The sequence below is a fragment of the Rousettus aegyptiacus genome, unplaced genomic scaffold (assembly GCF_014176215.1).
Source record: "Rousettus aegyptiacus isolate mRouAeg1 unplaced genomic scaffold, mRouAeg1.p scaffold_m13_p_8, whole genome shotgun sequence".
Taxonomy (NCBI): Eukaryota; Metazoa; Chordata; class Mammalia; order Chiroptera; family Pteropodidae; genus Rousettus; species Rousettus aegyptiacus.
Genome location: NW_023416311.1, coordinates 7,612,491 through 7,638,862, shown reverse-complemented (window position 1 = coordinate 7,638,862; position 26,372 = coordinate 7,612,491). Strand labels below are relative to the sequence as shown.

Here is a 26,372-nt window from a genome sequence, read left to right as displayed (position 1 = left end):
TCCATTAGAGGGGCGGCTCCGAGCCAGAGTTTGGCTTCTAGATTAAAGGCCGAGAGCTGCAAAGCTGCTGGGACTTGAAGGTATGCTGGTAAATTATTGCCATGTGAAGGCCAGCCGTGGTTTGTTATTTGTTTCCCCTTTTAAGCAGTCCTAGTTCCAAATGTGCTCAGATAAGTTCCTGCTCCTGTGGTTAGGGAGTTGTTTGTAACATTTGTCCACGGGACCGAGAGCTAAATTATTGGAAACAATCGGACACTGTTCAGTAGATGGTCTTGGCTCCGTTGAGCTGCCGTCGTCACCTTTGCCCTCACGGGGGGTTCTGACTCAGGCCTACTTTCTGACTCGGTAGTCCAAATTAAATTTAAGAGAGGGATTATTGCCAACGTCATCTCTTTTGGGCATGCCTGCAAAGTAAACCAGCCGGATTAAGGAATCAAACTCAGGAAAATTCAGGAGGATCTTACCAACAATCGCTACAGGATAATGATGGTAGAAGCTACAGGTTCACACATGGGTAGGTTAACCTGTTTCAGGTGATAGTCTCAAATCATCCCTACACAAAGCTCTCGTGTGACAGAGTAAGCTCGAGTGTGTGGAGATTGTGTCTTGTCTTGCAAAATACCCAGCGTGAACGGACACTCAGTGAGCAATTACTGGATGGAAGCATAAACGGGTGGTATTTGTTGATATAGAAATTGTCGGGTGGTTAGATAATGAGGGGAAAAGTCAGAAATGTGGTGGTCACGAGGAATAAAGTTTTCAAGAAAGTTTCCTCTATTTGTGGTTTCCTGATGTAAGTGACTTTGGTCAAAGCACATGTGCAGAACTTGATGGCTTCTTAGTGTATCTTGTGAGTCAGGGCTCACTGTTTTGAGCTCACATCTCAGCAAACTCATTCTACTTCTTTGGGAGCCTTTGTATAATATGAAAGTTCCTTAATACTCTGAGGATCCCCCCTCCCCCCAATTCTAGAGTGAATATTTGAAAACGATGACAAACTTCTTAGTAAAAATTTGTGTTTCTTAAAGAAGTGTTTTTTTTTTCCTTTTTCTTGTTTTATTTTGCTCTTTAAATGGCTAAAATTTTTAGGGCATGACATTCTTTCTGTAAACCGTTATCGTCTTGAGAAGTTTTAAGGAAATCCGGTATACTTGGAGTAAAGATTAAGTGTCAGGTGGCAGATATGTGGAACATCTGCCTCTCACACAGTTGTCTTTCCTCTGGTCTAAGGTCACTGATATACTGGAATCCCTTGTCCAGTTCCGATGCGTCAGAGACTGCGTGCTCATCACCACGTGCCGCATCCTGCCGTGCACCCGTTCGCATAATGCTTATTAGAACTACTCCGTACCAAGAACTTTGCTAGGAGTGGGTCTGCAGATTCTATGTCAGACATCATGGTGCTTTTGCAGCTGCTCAGGTACCAAGTCTGCCCTAAGCACCCCTAGCAGCATGGCCAGGCTCTGCTGTCTCACTGCCAGTGCGGGTAATAACCGTTGGCAGAGACTGTGGGTGAGGAGAGTATATGCTCAAACTGCACGAGCCAGGACCAGCAAACGGGCGCCCATCCAGCCACAGGCCTTGCATGGGTCCTCATTGCCACGCTAGCAGCATTTTCCATCCCGCCAGCCTCCGAGAAGGAGGCAGCAAGGGATTACGACTAAAGTGACCTGGCCTTAGCCAAGCATTAACACCAAGGAGGGAGAGAGCTCCAGCTTGCAAGTACGCCTGCCAGCCAGAGGCACGCTGCAGAGAATTAGCAGTCTCTAAAAGCAGGAGACGAGGCATGTCTCAAGTATTGCGGGGCTGTCTTGCATCTGCAGAGACCAAAGTGAGGTGCAGGGCAGTAAGAAGGGCCCTGACCTCAGGGGCAAAGGAACCCGGCTTTGCCTCTCAGTGCTGCCACTCCCTCGTGGTGCGGTCTGCAGTGAACGGCCCGACCTCTGTGCCCTTGCTTTCTCGTCAGCAAAGCAAGCGTGCCGTGACGATGAGACGTCATGCCTGCACGACGCCAGTGCGAACACATGACAGACCTTCGGCGTGTGACGCGGTGATCAGTGCCGCTGTCAAGGTGGCTTCTTTTGTCATGTTTACCGCTCACAAAATGAGTTAGGGTTCACAGTTTTCCCTCGGCGGTTTCGTTTTGTCGTTTTCATTTTCTCGCTCTGAAAATAAATAATTTCTAAGTGGTAAGGTCATCTGCAAATATTTTGAAAATTAATGTTTTACGTACGTCATTCTGGTTCTTTACCGTTTACAGGGGACTTTCACAATCTGGAGGAGATTAGGGAGCAGTGACTCTCTTTTCTCCCCGTGAGGACACTCAGACCTGGAGACTTTGGAACATTCCCAAGGTCACCTGACTTCTCAATGGCAGAGCCAACATCCGAGCTCAGACCTGAACCCGGGGCCCCTTTGACTACCTCAGCGCCATCTCTGGGGCTAAGCCAGACTCTTTTGTAAGGATCGTTTTCTTCTCCTTGTAGCTGTCAATACCAGCAAATATGCAGAAAGCTATCGGATCCAGACCTATGCCGACTATGTGGGGAAAAAGCACGAGGAGAAGCAGATCAAGAGAAAGTGGCCCGAAGAGAGTTGGAAGGAGGTTGAGAGAAAGCGATCGAACACTCAGTGCGCGTCCTACGCGCCGCAGAATCACTGTTACCGCAGCAACAGGTGAGCATCCTTGGCTGTTGATGTAAAAGGGCAGAGTCGTTCTAGCAAAAGCTTTTCTTGTTGCTGTGTACAGGATGGTAAGTAATAATCTGACCTTGGAGAAAGACTTTTTTTCTAACTTTTTCCATAGTATCAGAAGTGACTACTACCACCTGAATTCCTTCCGTGCTTTATCGACCACAGCTCTTTCAGTTAATACTCACAAAACCTCCTGAGGCAGACAGGATGCATCTTATTGCCATTTTAGGGGTGAGGAAACAGAGGCTCCATGTCTTGCCCGCCAGTTCAGGGTGAGAGCCAGTTTCACAGCTGAACTCGACTGTATCTGGTCCCTTCCCATACCTGGTGTGCCATGTTGCCTCTGTCTGAGCCTCTGAATTCTGCTCAGATCCGCTGCATGCCTACTATAAAAGGAGACCTTGATGAATACTTCCTTTAGTGATTTTAATAATCTTTCTTTCAGAAAGTAAACACTGGTAAAATTTTTGCATCTTTGTGAACCTACAAAACATAGATATAGAAGACGGGACGAGAGGGCAGTTCTTGATAAAAAATTGTAAAGTTCATAAAAGTGTGAATTAGCAGAAGAAAAAGTTAGCCGTAATTCCACCACCCAGAAGCCATCGCAATTAATATTTTGGATTGCCCTTCATACTTTTCAAATGGTTTTTTAGAGATTTAAAAACTTGAAGTATAATTAACATACAATAAAATGCACAGATGTACAATATTTAATTTAGTTCAAAGAGTTTTGACAGTGATATAACCCATGTAACCACCACCCCAAAGCAAGATCTAGAACATTTCTATTTCCCTCAAAAGTTTCCTTGTTCCCCTTTTTAAGCAAACCCAACCTTCTCTGCCCTAAGCAACACCTTCTGATTCCTATGACTGTAGGTTACTTTTTATTATTCTCGGAATATGTAAAAAATGGAATCATACGGTATTGTGTTTGGCCTCATTTGCTTAACACATGTTTGAAATTCATCCTTGATATTGTGTGTATTAGTAGTTCACTATTTTTTATCGTTCAGTAGTATCCACTGTACAAATATACAACATTTACCTGTTTTCCTGTTGGTGGACATTCGCATTGTTTCCACTTTGGAACTCTTATAGATAAGGCTGCTATGAACATTTCTTTGAAAAAAAATTTTGTGAGCATTTGTTTTCTTTTCTCTTGAGTAAACATCTAAGACTGGAATTGCTTTTTCTTAGGATGTAGGTTAAATTTCACACGAACATTTCTCCAGGCTGAATATACCATTTTTGACTCTGTCCACATTGTATGAAAGTTCCAGCTGCCCTATATATATCCTTGCCAACATTTGCTGCTGTCAGTGTTTTTTATTCTAGCCGTTCTAGAGGATATAAGATTAGGTATTGCCTTGTGGTTTTAATTTGTGATTCTCTAGTAACTAATGGTGTTGACCACCTTTTCGTGTGCTTGCTGGCTATTCAGATATCTTCTTTTTGAGGTGGGTATTCAAGTCTCTTGCCCATTTTCTAGTTGGGTTGTTTGTCTTTTCACTGTAGGAATTCTTTTACGTATTCTGGATATGCATCTTTTGCCAGATAGATGTGCTGCAAATGCATTTTTTTCAAGTTTGGGGTCGCCTCTTTATACTCGTGTCTTTTGATAAGCAGATATTTTGATGAAGACCTGTTTATAGTTTTTTTCTTTGTGATTAGTGAGTTTTATCCTTGTCTAAAAAATCTTTTTTATACCCCAAAGTTTTAATGATTTTCCTATGTGCTTCCTTCTAGAAGATTTATAGTTTTAGCTTTTGCATTTAAGTTGTGATCCATTTCAAATTAATTTTGTATACGGAATGAGTTAGAAAACAGGGTTTAGGTCTTTACATATGGATATCCGCTCGTTCCAGTAGCATTTGTTCAAAAGATTTCTCTCTCCTCATTGTTCGACTTGCACTTTTGTCAAAAATAAGTTGACCATGTACATCTATTTATGAACTCTAATGTTTCACTCATTTTTATGTTTCCTCTTATGCCGATACCCTATTTTCTTATTTCTGTGACTTTATACTAAGTCTTAAAATCAGGTAGCATAAACCTTCTAACATGTTTGTTTTTTTTTAAAGATTGTTTTGGCTGTTTTATGTCCTTCCAAGTAAATTTTAGAATCAGCTTGACTGTATCTTCATTAAGCCTTTTTTTTTTTTTTTGCTGTAAAGGTCATATGTCTTATGTTAATTTTCTTCCTAACTATATTATCGATGCTATTATAATGGAATTGTTTTCTTAAAACAATTCACTCATTTTCAAATTTTTGCTGTTTCTATACAGACATATAATTAATTGTTGTCTAGTGACCTTGTGTTCTTCAACCTTTTAAAATTCACTTATTCTAATAGGGTTTTTAAAAACTATATTCCATAAGGTGTTTTATGTACACAGTCACGTTGGCGTGCTATTACAGCCTTACTTCTTTTCCAGTCTTTGTCTTTTATTTCTTTTCCTTGCCTTAATTGCACTGACTAGTACTTCCGGTGTATTGTTAAATAGAAGTGGTGAGAGTGGATATCCCCGCCTCGTTTCTAGTATTAGAGAGGGGAACTTCAGTGTTTCCCCGTGAAGTGTGTGACTTCTTAGGTTGTCCATATAGGTCCTTTTTCGGGCTGTGGAAGTTTCCTTCCATTTCTAGTAAGCTAAGAGTTTGTGTCCTAAATGGAGGTTGAATATTTTCAGATGCTCTTTCTGTATCTTTTTCAGTTATCATATGGTTTTAGCCCTTTATTAATATTTTGAATTTCACTGATTTGTTTTGAGAGCTTGAATTTCACTGATTTGTTTTGAGAGCTTGTATTCCTGGGAGAAATCCCATTTGGCCATGATGTATTATTATCCTTTTTACATGTTGCTGGATTTGATTGGCTAATAGTTTGTGAAGTATTTTTATATCTTTATTCATGAGGAACATTAGATTGTAATTTTCTTTTGGTATCTTTGTCAAGTTTTTGTATTAGGCTTATGCAGACCTCATAAAACTAGTTAAGAAGTTCTGTTATTTTCTGAAATTGTGTGTATAGGATTTTTTTCCTTAAATTTTTGTTAGAATTTACCAATGAAGACATCTGGGCATAGAGTTTTTCTGTGGGGTGGTTTTTCCTTATGAACTCAATTTCTTTAATAGATATGGGGCTATTTAGATTTTTTATTTATTTTTTTATCACTTGTAGTATTTTGTGTTTTTCAAGGACTATTCCATTTCATTTAAGTTGTCAAAATCATTAGCATAAAATTATTAGCTCAGAATATTCCGTTATAATTTTAATATCTGTAGGGTCTATAATTATGTCCCTTTAAAAATTCCTGATATTGGTAGTTTGAGTTTCCTCTTTTTTTTCTTTGCTAGGTGATTATCAATTAATTCTTTCAGAGAACCAACTTTAACTTTATTCTTTTTTTCTTGTTGTTTTTCTATGTTTTCATTTATTTATACTATTTCTTCTCCTGATTTTGAATTTGTTATTCTTTGTCTAGCTTTTTAAGGTGGGAGCTTAACTCATTTACCTTATTACATTTCTTCTAATAAAAGCATTTAAAGCTGTAAATTTTCCTTTAGACTCTGCATTTTTTGATATATTGTCTTTCTACTATTTGTTACAAATATTTTCTAATTTCTCCTGTGCTTTCTACTTTATCCCATGAGTTATTTAGAACTTTTTCGGTAATTACTAAGACTTGCTTTATGGCCTGGTACGTGGTCTGCCTTGGTAAGTGTTTCGTGTATATTAAAGACTGAGCGTGAGGTTTCATGAATATCATTTTGGGCCACATTGGTTCGTGGTGTCACTCCAGTCTTCAATATCCTTACTGATTTTTTTTTTTTCCGTTTGTTTGTTTACTGTTCTTTCAACTATTGAGAAGGGGTAGTGAAGTCTCTCACTATTGTTGTAGATTTATTTCCCCACTTAATTATATCATTTTTTTGCTTCCTGTGTTTTAAAAATCTTTTGATAGGTATATGCTTGTTTTGGGTTATTATAGCTTTTTAACTACTTGCCCCTTTCATCATTATGAAATAGTTCTCTATTTTTAGTAATAATCTTGTTTTGCTGTTCGTTTCGTCTAATATTAACATAACCACTCTTCTGTGGTGTTTTGTTCAGCCTTTTAATGTGAGACGTAAGTCTGCCTCACGTGTTGGTGTTGGATTCGTCTTTGTCCTGTTTGTTCGATGTCCCTCTATTCCTCTTCTCTGTCGCCTTTTGGATGAATCGTGCATTTAGTATTTATTGATGTTTTAGCATTCCGCATTCTCTTCTCTACTGACTTTGTGCTTATATCTGTCTATCAACCACTATCTTTTTAATCATTGCTCCAGAGTGGTGTCTACCAAACTATATCCATAGACCAAATCCAGCCCACATGCTTTTATAAAGTTTTATTGGTATACAGCCATGCCCATTAATATATATATTGTCTGTGGCTGCTTTGTATTAAAGTGGCAGATTTGGGTAGTGGTGACAGAAACCACATGGCCCACGAAATCCAAAATGTTTATATCAGTTCCTTTACAGAAAACTTCTCTGACCCTTACGCCAGGGCTATAATCTCTAATGCGGTAGCCATGAGCTACAGGTCGTTATTAAGTACTTGAAATAGTGTCTGGTCTAAACAGAGATGTGTTACAAATTTAAAAACACACCAGATTTTGAAAAAATTGGTTACACGTTGAAATGGAAATATTTCGTATATTTTGGGCTAAATAAAAATATTAATTTCACTTGTTTTCTTTTACTTTTTTTAAATGGTGGCTCTTAGGAAATTTAGAGTTACATATCTGGTTCACATTCCATTTCTATTGGCCAAGTACTGCTCTAGAGATTATAATATGCATCTTACATGTATCACAGTTTATCTTTAAGTGAAAATTATACTACTTCATGAACAATGAAAGACTCTTACAGCAGTATATGTCCGTTTACCTCCTTCCATCCTTCGTGATACTTTGTCTCATATTTTACTTCTACAAATCCTGTATATCCCCATAATACCCTGATACTTTATTGCTTTTGTTTCTTTTTTCTCTCTCTGTCTTTTTTTCTTTAAACAGTTCATACTCTTAAATAAGGGACTAAAGTATAGGGGAAATGACATAAGTATAAGTATCAAAAATTAGGCACCCCTGACCGGAAAGGTACTGTTAAGATGGTGGAGAGGAAGACAGCTCCAGTTCTCCGACTGCCTTCTGTTGGCTTTGGACAACTGACGCAGAGACCCCGGGAGAGGTCTCGCAACACTTAGCAGTGCCCATACAGATGGATGTCCATTTGTCCTGCTGTTTCCCTTGGTACCGTGTCAGCATGCTTCTTTTCTGTAATAAATTCAGTGTCCAGAAAATTCAAGGACTTTATAGTCGACAGTGGGGCGAAAGATAGGGCTTAGGTTCTGGGAAACTGGGTTGGACATAAATTTACTTGAGATGGGGAGAAGGAGATTTGGGGTGGAGACCTGCACAAATCTGGGTTAGCCCAGAGTTTGGAACACCCTCTGCCGTGGGTGTGAAAACATGTAAGATCTTAATTGATATGATACGTGTTGAGTCTCTGTAAATAAACAATGGTGTTTGAAACATTCTTGAAAGACAGATGCTACTACCATTCTCATTTTATTAATATTTTGTAGTTAATAAAGGAAATGTTTTTCCAAAGCCACTTTGCCCAGATTTTGGTTAGTCATGTCTGTGGATTATTTGCTCTTTGGTTTATTTCAGCTGTTAGCGAGACTAAATTTCAGCCTTTCTTGATAATGTGGTAGCTCCCAGGACTTGTTCTGCTTGTGTAGGAAATGCTAAAGCGTACATCGAAGCTATGGTTTCAGATTTCACATACTTTTCATCTAAAGTCAGTGTTTTCAGAAAGTAACTGAATGTGCATGTTACTTTAGGAAATGGTGGGAGGGGGTGACTTTAGAGACAAAGAGGGATTCTCCTTAAACAGACTGTATCCCAGGACCCATTGCCTTGTCAGACTGCTTACACATTTACTCATGAATAAGCAGGTGTTTTCTCTTTTACTGAAAAAAAAATGCCTTAGAGACAACAGAAACCATGTGCCACGTAAGGCAGAGGCGGGGAGCAAAGACGGTTCACGCTTAGGCTCTGCCACCACCTAGTACCTTGAAATAAACTCTTCATTCATCCTCCCTTCCATGAGTGCTCGTCAAGAGCCCCAATATTTGCCTTTGTTGTCTCTTCATAAATGATGCCTTTTGTCGGAAGGAATGCTGAAGTCCCTTCTAGTTCTTACATCCCAAGTGTTGTCACGCTGTACGCAGTGTAGGGCACGAGGAGGAAACTGTCACAAGCCCTCAAGACCCTTTGATTCTCCCCCCGATGGCAAGGAGTCTCTTCCCAACCTGAGAATTCGATTTTTAAAAAATCCCGGTAGTAAGATAGTATTTTGTCAAGGAGCATATCATAAAAATAAGATTGGGTAAACCACAGTGACAAGTAAACCTATGAAAGGCCTTTACTACACGAAAATAATAAAGACAGCCCACTCATTTCAATGGGTGCTGCCTTTCAAATTCCTACCTACCACCTATCAACTAGAATTTCTTAGAAGCATGTTCAAGAAGATGGCTAGAAACCACTACGCTGTGGCAGAAGAAACTCGTACTCAGCCCTTTTTTCACACACGCACGCACCACTGTCTCAGAAGTATTTCTACAGCAGGAGCCTGGGAGCTCCACCCTGGTTTCAGCTCCTCCTCTCAGCAGCTCCGTGGTGACCATTTCTCTTCTCTTGCCTCTGGCTCCATCGCAGAACTCACCAGCCTTAGGGCTTTAAGTGTTTCTTCTGTTCCTTGTTCTCAGCTGCCTTTTTTCCTAAGGAAATGTCCCATTCTTTTGCTCTTACTTGCTTCTAGGTTCTGTAGTGTAGGGTCAGACTTTACATCCGCGTCTTCTTCTTAACCAGATGACACTCCTGCAATTTGCATATTCCTTTCAATAGACCCTTAGCTTCTGGAAAAGGCCGTAGAAGTTCCCTAGTCTAGCAACCTCAGAGTCTTATATTTGGGCAGAGTGAATGTTGACAAATTCAATGTAGACCTCGTGGGTTGTGTCTATTTTAGCAGAGAAGGTGCTTCCCGGCTTTAAGCCGTCGAAGTGGTCAATGCACATAATTTTTAAAAGTTCACATAGTACAGGAAAATATAATATGAAGGGTGGAAAATCTTCACTGCCTACTCCCCGTTCTTTCCAGCGGCAACTACTATTTCATTTTCTTTCGGTGGTTTTCTACTCTACTTTTAAACAATATCGCTGTTTCTTGTCTTACCAACTTTGACCAATACATCGCTTCTATAAAGGATTAAAAATTAAGCACATATATATGACTGTCCATCACCGTGTCCTGCTTACTTTGGTCCGTTAAGTTATTTATGCTACTTACTACTTTTCTTGCCTGTACTTTTATGCTTTGTTGAGAAGTTGTTCCAAGAGACGGCAGCAGGTGTACAGCTTGTGTTATTATAATCGTGTAAATCTAATTCTCCAAAGGAAAAAAAAAAAAAAGTCGTACACTGGGGCCCATAAAAAAGAAAATGTATTCGTCATTAAAACTTTGTTACCCAAAGGAGAATCATCCAAATATCCCAGCCTTTTTTGTGTGCTTTTTTTTTTTGAGGGAAGTAATTTTCTTTTCCTTGAGTGATATATTTTTTCTTTTTTGCATATATAGTGTTTGGTTAGTAAACGCAATAAAAATGCCTCTGTTTCACCTTCATAATTGATAATGTCGCCAGATACAGAATTGTGGATCCAAAACTTTACCCTTTCAGAACTTTAACTAGAGACCACTGTAATCATTGACTGACTTAGCTGTTTTCCTTCAAGGCAGGTGCCATGTTTTCTGTGTCTCTGTGTCTCTAGTACCTAGAGTCTGACCCAGCATGAGGACTCAGGTGCTTGGTGAATTAATGAATGAATAAATACTTGCATGCCTGCTCTGGGCTAGGCCTGTCATGTTTTAGCTCATGTGATGCCCGTAGCAGCCCCGTGATGGAGGTGAGGGTATCCTCATTTCACAGCGTCTCAGGGAGAGTAAATGATTCTCGACTAAGAATTGCATTTGGTACCAGAATGATGTGCAGAGCCCTGTTCTTTCTGCCGTCCAGCATGCTCCCCCACACGAATTATCCCAGGTCTGGTAGAGCCCTGTCCTCAGGGGAAGAAAGTACTCAAATAGTTGCATCTAGGCGCATGCCACATAGGGGACTATTGTCTTGACTCTGATCACCACACATCTAAGGAAACATCTAAGAGCTTTTATCTTTTCATTTAAAGGCGATATCCTAGGAAGTAGAAGAGAGGCACTTTTGAATTTCTGCTTGAAAGAAGACCAAACTTTTCATTACAGAAAAATTTCAAGCATGTACAAAAGTAGAGAAAGTAATATAACGAACTCCCATCTAGCTTTCACAAAGTGTCAACAGTCAGTGTGTGGCCAGTCCTGTTTTATCAGCATTTTTTCTCTCCCTCGTCCTTTAGATAATTTTGACGCGAATCACGACCAGCATATCATTTCAGCCATACGCCTATATATGCATTTTCAAAAAGATAAGCAGCCGTTTTTAAAGAGAACTACAATATTACTGCCACAAAAAAAAAAAAATCAACAATAATTCCTTAATATCAGATATTCAGTGCTCAAATTTCCTGCTCACAAATTTTTGTTTCTCTGAGCTAAACTTTCCAAACAAGGGCACGCGGTACCTTTGGTCGATGTGTCACACTCGGATGACATGTCTCATCTCTCTTAATCTGTAAATTCCCTCTCTCTGTGGCTTCTCTTCGCCCAGCCCCCACCCCTTTGCAGTGTGTTTTAGAAACCAGGTCGTTTGCTCTGTAGAATTTCCCATATGCTGGAACATTCTTTTAAGATTGTTTAACATGTACTCTGACTACTGTATTTATAATTAACTGGTAGTTAGGTCTATAAACTTGATCAGATTCAGGACTGAACTAATGGCAAGAAAATTTTATAGGTGGTATCTCCTATTGCGTCACATGGGGTGGCCTAAAATGTCTACTTGTCTCTCTTTTTGTGATAAAATGGATCATATGGGTTCAGATGTTGCTATCCTGGTCCATCCAATATAAAATTTCTTATTAGCTTTTCAGCTGATGATTTTTGTAGCCATTAATGATGAATGGCTGGATCCATTATTTCATTAAGATTTGCAAAATGGTGATCTTATTTATAGTTTGTTCCTTCTTCATTATTCCAGATGCTTTCATTTAAAATAAAATTTTTTTTCTCATTATCTATTTAGCTATTGGGAGATACAGATAGGAAAAAAAAAAAAAAGAATAAATTCTTTAATTTCACTCCCCAACATACCTTTTTAAAATCAGTTTTCAGAGTAATTAGTTGATTTCCTAGCATCTTCCAAAGGAGAGAAAAAAAAAAGATGTGTTTTGTTTGTTTTAACCACATGTATTTTAAAAATACGTTTTATATATTTTAGTATATTGCAGTTGCCATTCTTTTTGATGTTCTAATTATCTTGTTTATGACCAGTGGGAGCCATTTGGAGCTGCCACTGGAGTCCTCTGGTGCAATCCCAATAGTCCTTAACAGCCTCTTTGATTTTGAACATTCTTAAGAAGGTGTTCCGTGCTCCTCTTATACATTCCCCACCTCATGTTTGGAATCAGCCCTATCTCCAAGGGGCTCATTCCTTTTGATTGGGATATAGTGTTTAGAAATCATAATTGGGGTTACAAGGTTGTACACCGATAGTGGCTTCCTTATTGTTTTGTAGACTTTTTGAATGAAAAGGGCTAGCAAGGTAATCTTTTCTTCCTTTCTTCCTTTTTTCTTTTTAAGATAAGTTTATACTGATATTTCCAATTCCACTTTGACTCCAGGACTTACTTAAATTTTAAAAATTTCGTTTCTCTTTTTCTTTGCTGAAAATTCTGGTTTCTAATGATATTAAATTATTTACTTTACCCTACTACATCTAATAGTTTCAGAATAACTATATCAGTGTCATTACTAGTAACATAATTATTGAAAATAATTTTATATTTTTGCAGTAGTTTTTGTTACTAGAGCTAAAGTCAGATTTCCTTATTTTAAAATCATTCGAGGTAATTAATTACTCTTTGTGTGGGCAAGCTACCAACTCAGTAAACATTTATTTTCACTTTTAGGGATTCCCTTTTTAAAAATTTTAATTTCGCTTTATAATTATGTAAAACATTTGTGTGGTTCCAAGGTCAAATCTACCAAAATTACCTACCTGTCTTCTCTTGTTTCCTTTCTCCCTTGTGGTGACCAGTTAATTCGTTTTTAGTCTATCTGTTTATTTTTACACATATGTAAACGACTACATACATATTCTCTCACCTTTTGTTAGATGGGTGGGAATGGACCGCACACACTTCTCTCTACCTTCCTTTTTTCTTCTGGCCACATAACTTGGAAGTCACTCTTACTCTACTTCCGCTCAAATGGGATTCTTTATACTGCAAATGGCTTTAGTATTCTTCAACCTCCTTAATAAAACATACTTACCAGCTAAACCCGGGTGTTAATCCTAGTTTAAATGATAAACCTTGTGGGGAAATTCATGAATATTGTATAAGTCAGACACTTTGCGAAAGATTAACTCACGACTAGTGCTCTAGTTCAGATGAATCATTCTTCTTTTACTTTTTCTCATCTTATCTCTTTCTCTGTCCCATCACTGAAACACGTCATGCTTTTTGGAATATCCACAGACCAGTGTGAAAAACGAGAGAATTATTAAGCATATTCTTTATTCCTGGCACTGTGCTAGGTGTTTTATATCGTTAAAAAAAAAAAAAAAATCTGTATGACTTAGTGTAACCCTGGGTGACATTCCTAATTTATATATGAGAAAGTTGAGTCTCAGAGAAGCTAAATAATTTAGCCGAAGTTACACAGGATTCTAACTTACAGGGGTTGTGGATCTGTAACCCAGTGTATTAAGTTGCCTCTTAGGAACACGGCACATCTACACCTATGAGTGTGTATATTTGAGAGAGATGCTGTCTCTTTTTAATAAATTATATTTTCTTTTTTCTTCCTTTCTTTTTTTTTTTTTTTTTTAACTGTATTAGAAAGGCCCTAAGTTTAAACTGAATTTCAACCTTCCTTCTTTGGGGAAAGGATTTAGATGTCTAGTCTTACAGATGATCGATGTAAAACTATTAGTTTAAAAAAAAAAAAGTTTAAAAATAGACAGAAATAAGAATTCCAAAAATGCGTGTCATCCTTCTACCACTGGTCATCCCCTTAGTAGAATCTCGTCTTGGCCATTGACCGATCGATAGGTTGGTGTTTAGTAGAGGAACCACAGAGAAATGACTTGGAGATGAAAGGAAGTAGAAGCATTGAGTCTTTTGAGCCCAGAACAGTAGCTAGAGGGAAAGGGTAGGGCAGTAGGAACCATGTAAAGATTATGAAACAGCATCACGAGAAGAGTAATGGTTCTTTGTCCTCACAGGGGACTGAGGACGAATCCTGAGCGGGCGTAGGTCGCAGTGTTAGTTCTATTTCACGGACAAGGAAACTCAGAGAGGGGAAGTGGCTAGCTCCAGATCACAGAGCTGCTGACACAGCTCCTTCTGCTGATCGGCTGCCTTCCCCTCCTCTCTGCTGGTTTTGGCTAGGTCTGATTCTCTTTTCAGGGCTATCTGATCATCTTTTACAGGCTGCGCTAATTTCAGCTGGAAAGGTGGTAGAGACCTTAAAAATCTGTTCTAAGTGATTTTTTTTTTTTAATAAGTAAAGGAAAACGATCGTGGCCCTCTACTCAGCTCCCTGTCACTCAGCTCCTTTCTACCCTAACATCCGAACAATTGAAAGCAAGGATCAGTCTCATCGGAAGGGAATATTTGAAGACATTCAAATAAACATTCAGCATAAAACTGGAGACTGGTTAATGTAAAATGCAGAATATTGAAGTATGTAGTTCTTTATAAAATGGAATTATAAACCAGGCAATATGGATTTCACCATGGAATGTCCCTAAGACATACAGCCAGGGAGCTTTTTAAATCAAGACGTAGAAACAATTCTAACAAATATCCTTTCTGTCCTGTCTGCCTGGCCATTGTCAGGGGAAAATGAACCGATCGGACTTTTCTCCTTTTTTTTGACTTCTCTTGCGCCACTAGATGAGGGCACCATTGCTTTCTTTTAGAGAAGATATTTCAACAGGATTCCTGGGAACGATATAAAAAATATAAGCGACTTAGATGAACAAAACGTGGTATAGAATATTATTCGGTTTTAAAAAGGAAGGAAATTTTGACATGCTACCACATGGCTGAACCTTGGGGACACTATGCTAAGTGAAATAAGTCACAAAAAGACAAATACCATGTGATTGCATTTTCATGAGGAACCAAGGGTAGTCAAATTCAAGGAGACAGAAAGTGGAATGGAACGGTGGTCACCACGGGCCGGGGGAGGGTGTGATGGGCAGTTAGTGTTTGATAGGTGTAGAGTTTGTGTTTTACAAGATGAAAAGAGATCTGGAGGTTGGCCACACAAGGACACTACTGAACCGTATGCTTAAAAATGGTTAAGGCAGTAATTTTAAGTTATATGTATTTCCCCACAATTAAAATTTTTTTTTTAAAGATACAGGTAACCTGGAATGCAATGCTTTTGGTAGTAGAATTTGACTTTGAAGCCTTTCTCATGATGATAGGGGATGAGGAGGATTCTGATGAGAGACCTAAAAAAATACATTAAAAAATGTAAACGAAATGATGACTTACAAAGAAAAATAGTTGGTGAATTTATAATTTTCAATTACTACTAATCTATTTTATACTTTATTAGAATGCCTTTGTAGATGTAAAAGGTCTCAAGATAAAATGTAAGAAGTAGGTAAATCGTTTGGAAATGCTGTAAGATTCGGCCCTTTTTTACTCACCTGTTGTATGGGCTAGAACATTCTGGCAACCAGGAGGGTTGATTCTTAGATGAAGGTCTGTTTTAATAAATCTGCCATAAAGGCACTTCATACAGACACTTCGCTTTATGACATGTCAACGCTATCAGAATTGACAAAGGCACAGCTGTGAAAGCAGAACAATTATATTTATTAAAAATTATGTGTATTTTTAAGAGTTTAAGCTCTAAGATTTCTGTAGTTGGTTTTTAAAAGTCTTTAAATATTTCATTACATTTAGATTTTAGTAACAACTTAGCTTTCTTTAAATTTAAAAACATAGAGGAGTTAGTCCCCATCTCCAATACAAGTCAGGATTTTCATTTAAAAGTTTCTGTGCTCAGAAATGTAGAATTTGGCACCGAAAACCATATTTACCTCACACTTTAAAGCAGCATGTCATCTCAAGATTTTATTTTAAATAACATGACAGCTCAGTTTAATATCACCTTACACTTAGTCTGATTTTCGGTGTTATGGAATGCTTTCATGTTTCATAATAGTAATATTTGAAAGTTAATGTTTTCTTTCCATAGCTTCATGTTATTTATTTGATTAACCATAATGAGAAGTAATTATCATCTGTGTTTCTAATAATGCGTTTATATTATTCATACTTATCTCCATGTAATAGTATAATTTTTTTTTTTTAATGGGGCTAACTATTGAAATTGCCCTCAACACCCTTAAATGGTAAGGAAGTGAAATGTTGTCTTCTCCATATCCGTAACCAAACACAAAACAGATTTCCTCTTTGACGTGCCTAGATAATATGCGGTTAGGATTATCCGTGTGTTATTTGTTTTAGCTACAGTAGAATACGAAATGTATAAGTCCCGTATTTTCATTGCCTGATCTAGAAATCCTCAACATTTTTCTGGCAGTTCTTTTTTGACACGTTATGCTTTTTAAAAATTCTGCTAGCACTTGATAAGGTGTTTGTGTTTATTTGGGGGAAGTTGGGCGTGAGGATGAATGACTACTATGGCCCAACACAGGTTTGTCATCGTGCTGATGGGCGGCCCCATGCTTAAATGCTGTCTGCAGATCTGAGGTGCTTCCTTTTGTCCCTTCGAGAATCTCCGAAGCAAAGGTTTCATTCATCTTTATTGCTGGTAGAGCAGAAGCCAAACGCTTACCACATGGGAACGTTCTAGAGCTTCCTCCCTTTCGTGCCTCTTTTCCCTCAATGCAAAAGAACGATCATCTGTATATTTTCAAATTTTCATCCCTAAAATAGAAACAATTATAGAATCTAAGAGACGGCTCAATAGATATTACTGTACACTTCTTTAAACTTCTCTGTATGTTTGAGGTTCTCATAATGAAATGTCGGGAAAAAATGGAACTGTGTCTTCTAGAAACCTCGTGTACGTTTCCCGCAGAGCAGGGCCTTTGCGCCCTGGACACGCAGGCTCCCGAGCGGCCCTCCAGCTGATCACTGGCCAGCCCGCCGGGGAGGCTGCGGGGACACTTACCCGTCCAGCCATCGGGACCGCGCTGTACCGCCTGCTGGTGCAACTCGCCTCTTCCTTCTACTCTCTCTTCTCTTTCTCTCCTCCTCTCCTGACGCTTCGGACCGCCACCTCTGAAGACCCAGATCAACATCACCTCTAAAAACATGGACCTTCGCCCTTTGCCCACCGTATGAAAGGGAAGGAACGGAGAAGGCACTGGCATTTGTTAAGCGTCCGCCATGTATCCATAAGTCACTGTGGCATGTGTTGTTTTTGTTTGTTTGTTTGTTTGTTTTGATCCTCACGATAACCCATTTTATAGTTTAGGAAACCGAGACTCACAGAAGTCAAAGAATTTTTCTCAGAGTCATATAAACCAGTAAATGACAGAACCCAGATTTAAGCCCTCATCTCTCTCGCCCCAAATCCCATTCATGCTTTTCCCAGAATGTCTGCTCCCTCCTCAGACATCTCTTTGCGATCCTTCCCCTCCACCGAAAATGCCTCCTGTTGCCTTCCAGGCCTCCCGGAACCCTTGGGAATTCTTTGCCTTGGTGACCCTGGTAGGAAGTGAAAAGAGAAAGTCAGGGATTGCCGTTGATTCATCTTAGCGTTCCAGCACCTAGCGAGTGATGCTATGTGGTCATTCAGAAAAAGATTTAAATAAATGAATGAACCATTACTAATTTTCAGTTATTACTTCCTATCCAGTTTCTTATTGGAGAAGGCCATAAAGACTGCTTTTTTTTCCTTTTGAACAGTGTAATGTCATGCTAGGAATACTTTTATTCTATGTGTTAAAGGTAAGGCAGAAAGGAGTGACATTCTTTTCATAATTACGCCAATACCCACCTGGCTTTATTGTCTTACCTACTGTTTAGACTAAAAGAGCCATGTGAAGGTTGGAGTGGATCAACTCTGGATGTCTTGAGATATCTCAGTCTGAAGACCATTCACATATGTCTACTACATTTTTTAAAGGGAAAATTATTTAAAAATAAATCAATCTCATATAATACTACAAAAGTCAGTATTCAGATCACTGTTTTCTGATTATTACATCTATTTTCATCAATGGGATATTAAGAATTGGAGAATTCTTGGGGATGACCAAGAGGTACGTTAGCTCATCTTAAATTAATAATGCTAAATTCTTTGAAGGGATTCATTTCTCGTTCGCTATAGTCACAGATTACCCCAGAAGGGTCTTCACAGACCAAACCAAGTCGTAAGAAGTGTCGGTTTCCTGGTGGGAGAACATCTTGTGGTGGGTAGTAGTCCTCTGTTGTGAAGAAGCTGAAACAACATTGTCCATTTCACGTGCAGCCCATCAGGTGGAACCCTGTTCTCCTGGTGAGGCCATCGTACCCCGTCGAGTCTTCAGATCACCTTGTTAGTACTAATGATGGCATCTCATCGTTCGTTTGACTAAATATATGATGTGACCATCCATTTAGATTGGTTAAATTAATGAATATAATGAAGCTATTGGCATTCAGAGTAGTGTTCTCCACATGGTCGATAGCTTTCTTTTTGTCCTATTCTTTCATCCCATGTCTTTCTCTCTATTAGTTCAGATTATCTGGCTACCGTGCGCATCAGATAAAGGTGAGTGCCCAGGCAGAGAGGAGCAGATGGATCCTCCCATGAGTACGAAAACCTCACCTACCTCCTCTTGTCATCATTTGAGCCTGCTCAGTTGACATTATGGTTGTTTTTTTTCTTCTTCTCCTCCTCAAGTTGAGTTTAGTAGGTTTAAAAGAAAAATATAAACAACCCAATTTCCAAACAGATAGAATGTCTTCAAAAACATGTAGGATTAAGATACTAACACTGGAGATTTTGTTGTTTAGGTAACCGCCTTTGAATATTTCTATACCATTTCTACCTGCAAATGCTAATAACTGTGGAATACAGCAATGCCACACTAATTTACATAAATGAAAGTGAAGACTAGATGGTAGGACATTTCTAAAGAAATGTAGACTTATTTTTTTAAAGAATGGGTGGCACCTCTAACTGTGTAAGCAAAAGTGTTACTTGATAAAGCCCTGTACTTGTAGAGCTGGAAGGGACTTGGAGGCGATCCAGTCCACCCTTTGAGACCTTACAGAGCGGAACAGGAAGGTTTAAGAAGCTGTGTCTTACTCAAGGTTACAAAGCCAGTTAGTATACTTACTAACTTACCAAAAAAATAAATAAATGAGCTAAGTATACTCATTTAACATAACCAGATAAGTAATGATTTACTATTGGTATCGTAGTTATTCACATGGTAAGTAGATCTTTGCAAAGTTCTTGACAATTTTTTTTCTTTTAAAATATTTTCAGTGACATCCACGAATATTGTTTTTAAGAGCCAAATAACACAAAATGCAAAATAATACAAAAACTATATAATGAAAAGCAGCAGTCCCGTTCTCCTCCCATTTTGTCCCTTGGAGGCAACCACTTTAAACCTTCTTTCAATGCTTATCTTCATTTGCTAACTAGTAATGCCCTTCTTGCTACGTCTTGATTTTTTCCGTTTCTTCATTGACTTGCAAACAGGGTAGTTTGCCTGTCATTTCCGTGGTCCTATACTATGTGCAAAAGCAAGAACTGCCCATAGTTTTTAAAATTTTCCTTAGCTGCCTACGTTGTCTGTTTCCTCGGGGTTTTTCCTGTCTGTTTACTGGTCCGTTGTGGTTTTTATCTCTCATGTTGAAGACTTGCTTCAAGTATTTGGCTATTTTTGGCCATCCATTATTATTTAATAATGAACTAAAAAGAGAGGAGATGCTCTGGCTGTGCAGGCAGGTCTTATTGATGTTTTTTTCTTTGTAGGCTGTAGAGGTGAGAAGCTGGCTCTGTAATTATATATCTTTTCTCCAAAGCTTATGCTTTTCTTTATGGCTTGTGCATTTTGTGATCTACATAAGAAATCTTTGCCTAAATTAGAGATTTTCTCTCTTCTTTTTTTTTTTTTTTTTTTTTGATAAATTTTAAAGTTTTTGTTTTATTTTATGTTTAGGTATATGATCTCTTTTGAGTTGATTTTTATGCACAGTGTGAGGCGTGGGTACAAGTTTTTTTTTTTTTCTTGCATATAGATGTTCATTGTTTAGCACCATTGTTTGAAAAGACTATTTTTTCTCTACTGAATTACCTTGACTTCTTTGTCAAAAACCAGTTGGCCATCTATCTGTCTGTCTTTTTGTCTGCCTGTCTGTCTCTGTCTGTCTGTCTGTCTATCTAGGGGGTCTGTTTCTTGACTCTGTTCTGTTCCATTGATCTGTACGTGTATCCTTTCAAAAGAACCACACTGAATTAACTACTACAGCTTTATAATGAGTCTTGAAACTAAACAGTTAATCCTTCAGCCTTGTTCTTTTTTTAAAAAAAAATGTATAATTCTAAGTCCTTCACTTTTCCATAAAAAGTTTAGATTGGTTTGTTGATTTCTACAGAAAGGCTGCTAGGACTTTTAATTGGGATTGTATGAATCTACAGATCATTTTAGGGAGAATTAACATCTTAACTACACATTGAGTCTTCTAGCTCGTGAACATAGTGTATCTTTTCATCTATTTAAGTTTTCTTTGATTTCTCTCATCAGCGTACAATTTCTCAGCATACAGATTTTACATGTGCTTTATTAGATTTATCTCTGAGTTGTTCTGCTTTTTGATGCTATTAATAAGTCATATATTTTTAAAGTTTAATTTTCAGTTGTTAATTGCTTATATAAGAATTCTCTTATTAGTTCTAATAACTTTTTGTGGAGTATTGGGTATTTTCTGTTTAGCCAGTCATGTCTGTAAATAAAGGTGATGGTGTTTCTCTTTGTCCAAAGGACCATATGAATTTTCTTTCTTTCTCTTGCCTTATTGCACTGGCCAGGGCCTCTAGGACAGTGTTAAATGCAAGTAGTAAGAGCCAACGCCTTTGTCTTCTTCCTGATGTTAGGGGGTAAAGAGTATGCAGCATTAAGTATGATATTAGCTGTAAGGGTGCAGATTCTTTTGGAGATTGATTTCCTGGTTTACGGCTTGAGGGCCATGAGCCTAACTGCTGCCGGTGCTTTGTGCAGTAATTGGCAAAAGAAGCAGGAAGCCTCACTTCTCAGTGTGTGGGAGATGCTACTCTCCTGGCTGGTTCTTCCTGCCCCCCGTGCCCCCACTCTCCACCACTGGACACCTGTCCCGCTCCCTGGCTTTTGAAAGCCCTCGGTGAGACCCCGGTGGCTTGAAATGTGCTAGCTGTGTCTCCACGAGAGGATCGATTTCTCCAGAGACTAATCCCAGCTCCCGCTGGCCTGGGGGAATGCTGGTGCCCTGGATTCCCAGGGCTGGGGGCGGAGGGTTCTAGTACAGCCTTGCTCTCTGTCCACATAGCCCCCGTCCTTATCACCTGCTCCTTGCGGGAATCTGGTGCCTGTTATTTGTGGAGACTTTGCAGGCTCCGTCGGGTGAATCAGCCTTTTATGCAGCACTTCGGCTTCTGCTTCCTCCTCTGTGCAGAGTTCTCTGGCACTCTTCTCCCTGCTCGTCATCTCCAAAGTGAGCTGACATCCCATTCTCTGATGCTGCCTTTCCTGTTCTCTGTGCCTTTGTAAAGATATTTATATCTCTCTACAGATAGATGCGTGTGTTCAATTGGTTATGTTTAACTTCCTGGAAAAATTTTTAAAAACATTTCTTTTCTGAAATAGTTGGGCTTTTGCTATTGAGGAGTTGGCCTTTTCTCCTCCTATAACTTTGATTGCGTCACTGATTTCATTAACAAATTCACCAGGGTCAAGTGCAAATTTTAGTGCAAAAGTAAAATTCATCCTAACCTCTGAAAATTTCAGATGTTCTGTATTCAGCTCTAGTTAATTGTATGTTGAGTGTAAGTTATTAATTTAGGAATTAGTATTAATTTCTGTCATGTTTGCCATCAATTAATCTTCTCTATGTTGAATTAAAGTGGGTTAGCAATAGGAGACTGTTTAAAATACTCAAACTGAGTTCTTGCAAAAAGTATTTCTAATCGAATGCAATTAATTCTTTATAACCCAGAGTCAATTTTTCTCTCATTTAAGCTAATCTCGCATTTGCAGATAAACTTTATACCCAGGACTGAGCACATACTCACACAACACATTGGTAAATTCTCTTTCTCGCCCCCAGCATACCCCATTTCACAAGAGACATCTTTTATTACTGGATAGCTTTCATACAGACATACCTTATTTAATATTAATTTTGCTTTTCAAATCAGATTTTTTTTTATTAGAAATAAAAGTCACAGTTTATTAACAATCTCCAAGGGATTGCCTTCTGAGTTGAGCATAGGCATCCTCCCCTCATTCATCCAGATCAGGCCTGAAAACACAGGAACAGTCATTCTCATGGAATTCAGATTCAGCATGAGAGTTTGTGAAAACAATGAAAATGCATTTTCTCACTCCCACTTTCCCAGATTTTTGCAGTTCGTTTTGCTGTGTGAGGTACTTTACACAGTCGGACGCTCCCTCTTTCCCATAGTTACCCTCGTAGGGAAGGCGATGTCATCCAGACATACTGGGGAAGTCGACTGTATACTAGAATGGAAACCATATTAATATTATATATAATTCAGGACAAAATAAGCAATTCGCTTGTCACTTGTCCTGTTGCTTTGGGGGGGGGGGGAGGAGCATGCACTTATCGATTTCATCTGTTCATACTCTTGATTGCAGAGGACTTAGTCTGCAGGCCAAGTGCCAGGTACTGGGAACGTGTTGGGCAGCAAGGGATGTGAGGTCCTGCCATCTTGGAACTTATAAGAGGCACAGGGGGAGAGGAGGAGGAGGAGGGAAACAGAACAAGGCAGAGGGAGGAATGCCACAGGGAGAGGGGCTACTCGTGCTTCTCAGGGGTCAGGGAAGGCCTTTTTGAGGGGTCCCCTTTTGGGGAGGTGGGTGTGGGGAGGGACGCTATGAGGCAGTTCAAAGAGCGCTGGACTTGGAGGACAGTCTCAGATCTATCTAACCAGCTACGTGACCGAGGGGAAGTCACTTACTCTGAGGATGCACTTTTTTGTCTGTAAAATGGGAATGAAACACATGTTAAGCCTCAAATGGTCATATGCAAGTCTCAAAGGAGAGAGTTTTGTAAACTGGACAGTCCTTTCCAATGAAAAATGGCTAGTGTTTCGTCCAGCAGCATGAACCTCCCAGCCAACGAAAGGACGTAACTCTGTCTTTAAGACTCACTGTAAAGCTACAGGAATCAAGACAGTATGTGGCTCTGCCATAAGGAAAGACAAGTAGATAATGAAACAGAATAGTCCAGAAACACAACTACACATTTGTGGGCAGTTGATTTCCAATAGAGTTTCCATGCAGGACTTCCTTCCTGGCATTTCTAGGGACATTTGTATGTTACCGCAAATCGTGAGAAAAACCAGTTGAGAAATCAGGATAAAGGAAAAAATCTGTGGGAATCCAAGTTTAACCATCAACACAGGCATTACCAGTTCAAAGGAATCCACCGACGTGAAGTCAAAAACAAGGGCGTAAGCAACATCCGAGGTTACGGTCAACATTTCTGAATCAGGACAGGAGCCTGGAGAGAAGGAGCCTCAACCAAAGCAGTCATGCTTGCCTGTCGCTTGGCCATGTTATAAGTGCATTTGTAGCCCTATCTGTTAACAGAGAGTCGTTCTTATACATAAAAATGTATTTAATGAATTCATATACATTAGTACTTATCAGTACATTTCACGAAAAGCCGACAAGTCTTGTTCCAAGAAATATGTTTTGGTAGCTCTCCTTAAATTGGCAGTTTTGAAACGTGTTTCTGTGTGGCAGTGCTTTTAACCTTGCTGGGATATCCAAATGTTCCATTATCATTAATAATAGAATCCAACGGCGTTTCGGTGTTTAAGTATTTGCTGCAGGCACTGTTCTTTGTAAATATGTTTGCAGAAGAAATGAAAAGACAAGACGTAAATATCATTGTGGAATACTCCAGTGTGAAATCAACTGATCTAAAATCTAAATTAAGACAGGAAATATCAATTTTAACAGCAAAACCGAAATCAAGGCAGGCAGAAAATATTTTTATCGCTACAAGAGGAAATGAGCTTCTATGAAGCCATGTGTGGTAGTGAAATGCCCAACTGGTATTAGCTTTGGACACACTCAGGACAATTTGACCCTTTTAGTATAACATGAAACTTTTCATCAGTATAACATGAAACTTTTCTACGTCTGAAATATTTGTCACAAGACAAATATTAGCAATTAATGCCTGTGTGTTTTGAAATCTAATTTAGGAATAACTTTTAAATATCAAGTATTTGTGACATCTTTCAGTGTTTAAATGATATTTATTGACCATCTCTTTGGTGGTAATATTTGGTTCTTTTAATGTTTTCTACTGACTATATTAGGTAGAGATTATAAAAACACGTAATTTTGCCACAGTGTGTTGATTCATAATAATAATCCATGTTGTTGTTGTTAAATCTTACTATACCAAACTGGCCCCGGAAACTTTTAATATAACCCTATCACAGAGAAGTAATTCAGTATTTTATGATAACTCATTATTCCTTTAAAAGACATAATAAAGTGCTGTTATAATATACAGAATAATTTGTGATTCGGGAATTTCAGTTTCTTGTCCTCAATTCCTGAAGATTAATAACTGTTGGGAATTTGGAAAATTAAAAATTTCTGACGAAGATGCCGGTGATCCAATAGGCAAAGGTTAGTTTTGTCAACAAATAGTGCTGAAACAATTGGATAATGGTATGCAAAGAAATGGACTTCCACTCATACCATACCATGTACATAATGAACTTGAAATGACTTATAGACCCGAATGTAAGAATTAAAACTGTAACAGTTCTAGAAAAAAAGATGGGGAAAAAATCTTGGTGACCTTGTGTTGTGGACTGAATTGTGTCTGTCCCCTTCCCCTCAAATTTCTGTGTTGAAGTCCTAACCCCCAGTGTGATGATGTGAGGTGATTAGAGTTAGACAAGGCCATGGTGTGGGGGCGGGGCTCACGATGAGATCAGTGCCCTTGTAAGAAGAGGAAAACAGAGACGGCTCTCTTTTCATCCACAAAGCATTGCTGAAAGAAATATCAATACCAGCCAAAGTGATCTACAGAGTCAACGTGATTCCTATAAAAATTCCAATGTTATATTCTGCAGAAATATAAAAATCCATCCTAACATTCATGTGAAGTCTCAAGGGATCCCAAATAGCCAAAACAATCTTGAAAAAGGAGAACAAAATTGGGAGATTAGCACTTCCTGATTTCAAAACTTACTGCAGAGCCATGGTAATCAAAACAGTGTGGTATTGTCATAAAGACAGACATATGGACCAATGGCTCAGAAATAAATCTTTACATGTACATAGTCACATGATTTTTGACAAGGGTGCCAAGATAATGAAGAAAGGACAGTTTTTTCCATAAATTAGGTAAATTGGATATCCACATGCAAAAGAATGAAGTTAGACACTTGCCTAACACTATATGTAAAAATGAGCTCAAACTGGATAGAAAACCTAAATGTAGGAGCTAAAATTATAAAATTTGTAGAAGACGACATAGGAGAAAACCTTCACAACATTGTATTTGGCATTGATTTCTTGGATATAACACCAAAGGCACAGGTAACAAAATAGAAAATAGACAAATTAGACATCATGAAAATTAAAAAGTTTTGTGCATCAGAAGACACTATATATATACAGAATGAAAAGGCATCCCACAGAATGGGAGAAAACATTTTTAAATCATATCCGATAAAGAATTCATATGTAGAGTATATAGAGAACTCATAAAACTCAACAACAAAACAGGCTGATTAAAAAATGGGCAAAGAACTTTTATAGGTGTTTCTCCAACGAAGAATGGCCATATACAAATGACCAACAAGCACATGGAAAGATTCTCAGTGTCACTAATCAGTACGGAAATGCAGATCAAGACCACAGTGAGATATCACCTCATGCACATTAAAATGTCTACTACCAAACAAAAAAGTGTTAGCAAGATGTGGAGAAATTGGAACTTTGTGCACTGCTGGTGGGAATGTAAAATGGTACAGCTGCTGTGGCAAACAGTATCATGAGGCCTCAAAAAAGGAAAAATAGATTTACCGCACAATCCTAACAGTCCTCCTTCTCGGTTAGTAACCAAAAGAATTGGAAGCAGGGTCTTGAAGAGATGTGAAGGGCTTCGGAACAGGCCTCCCGAAGATGCGCTACGTTGGCATGTAGATTATTTCGAGCTGAAGACAA

General features: G+C 38.7%; 1 protein-coding gene across 2 annotated transcripts in view; it reads left to right on the top strand.

Moving 5' to 3' along the window:
• The window catches only part of PARN (poly(A)-specific ribonuclease), a 137,079-nt gene that overhangs the window by 96,632 nt on the left and 14,075 nt on the right, over window positions 1–26,372 (top strand). For both annotated transcript variants that reach the window (XM_036226344.1, XM_016129790.2), the window contains one exon: window positions 2,487–2,676. In XM_036226344.1, coding sequence (XP_036082237.1) covers window positions 2,487–2,676 — 190 coding nt within the window. The remainder of the gene's footprint in view (window positions 1–2,486; window positions 2,677–26,372) is intronic.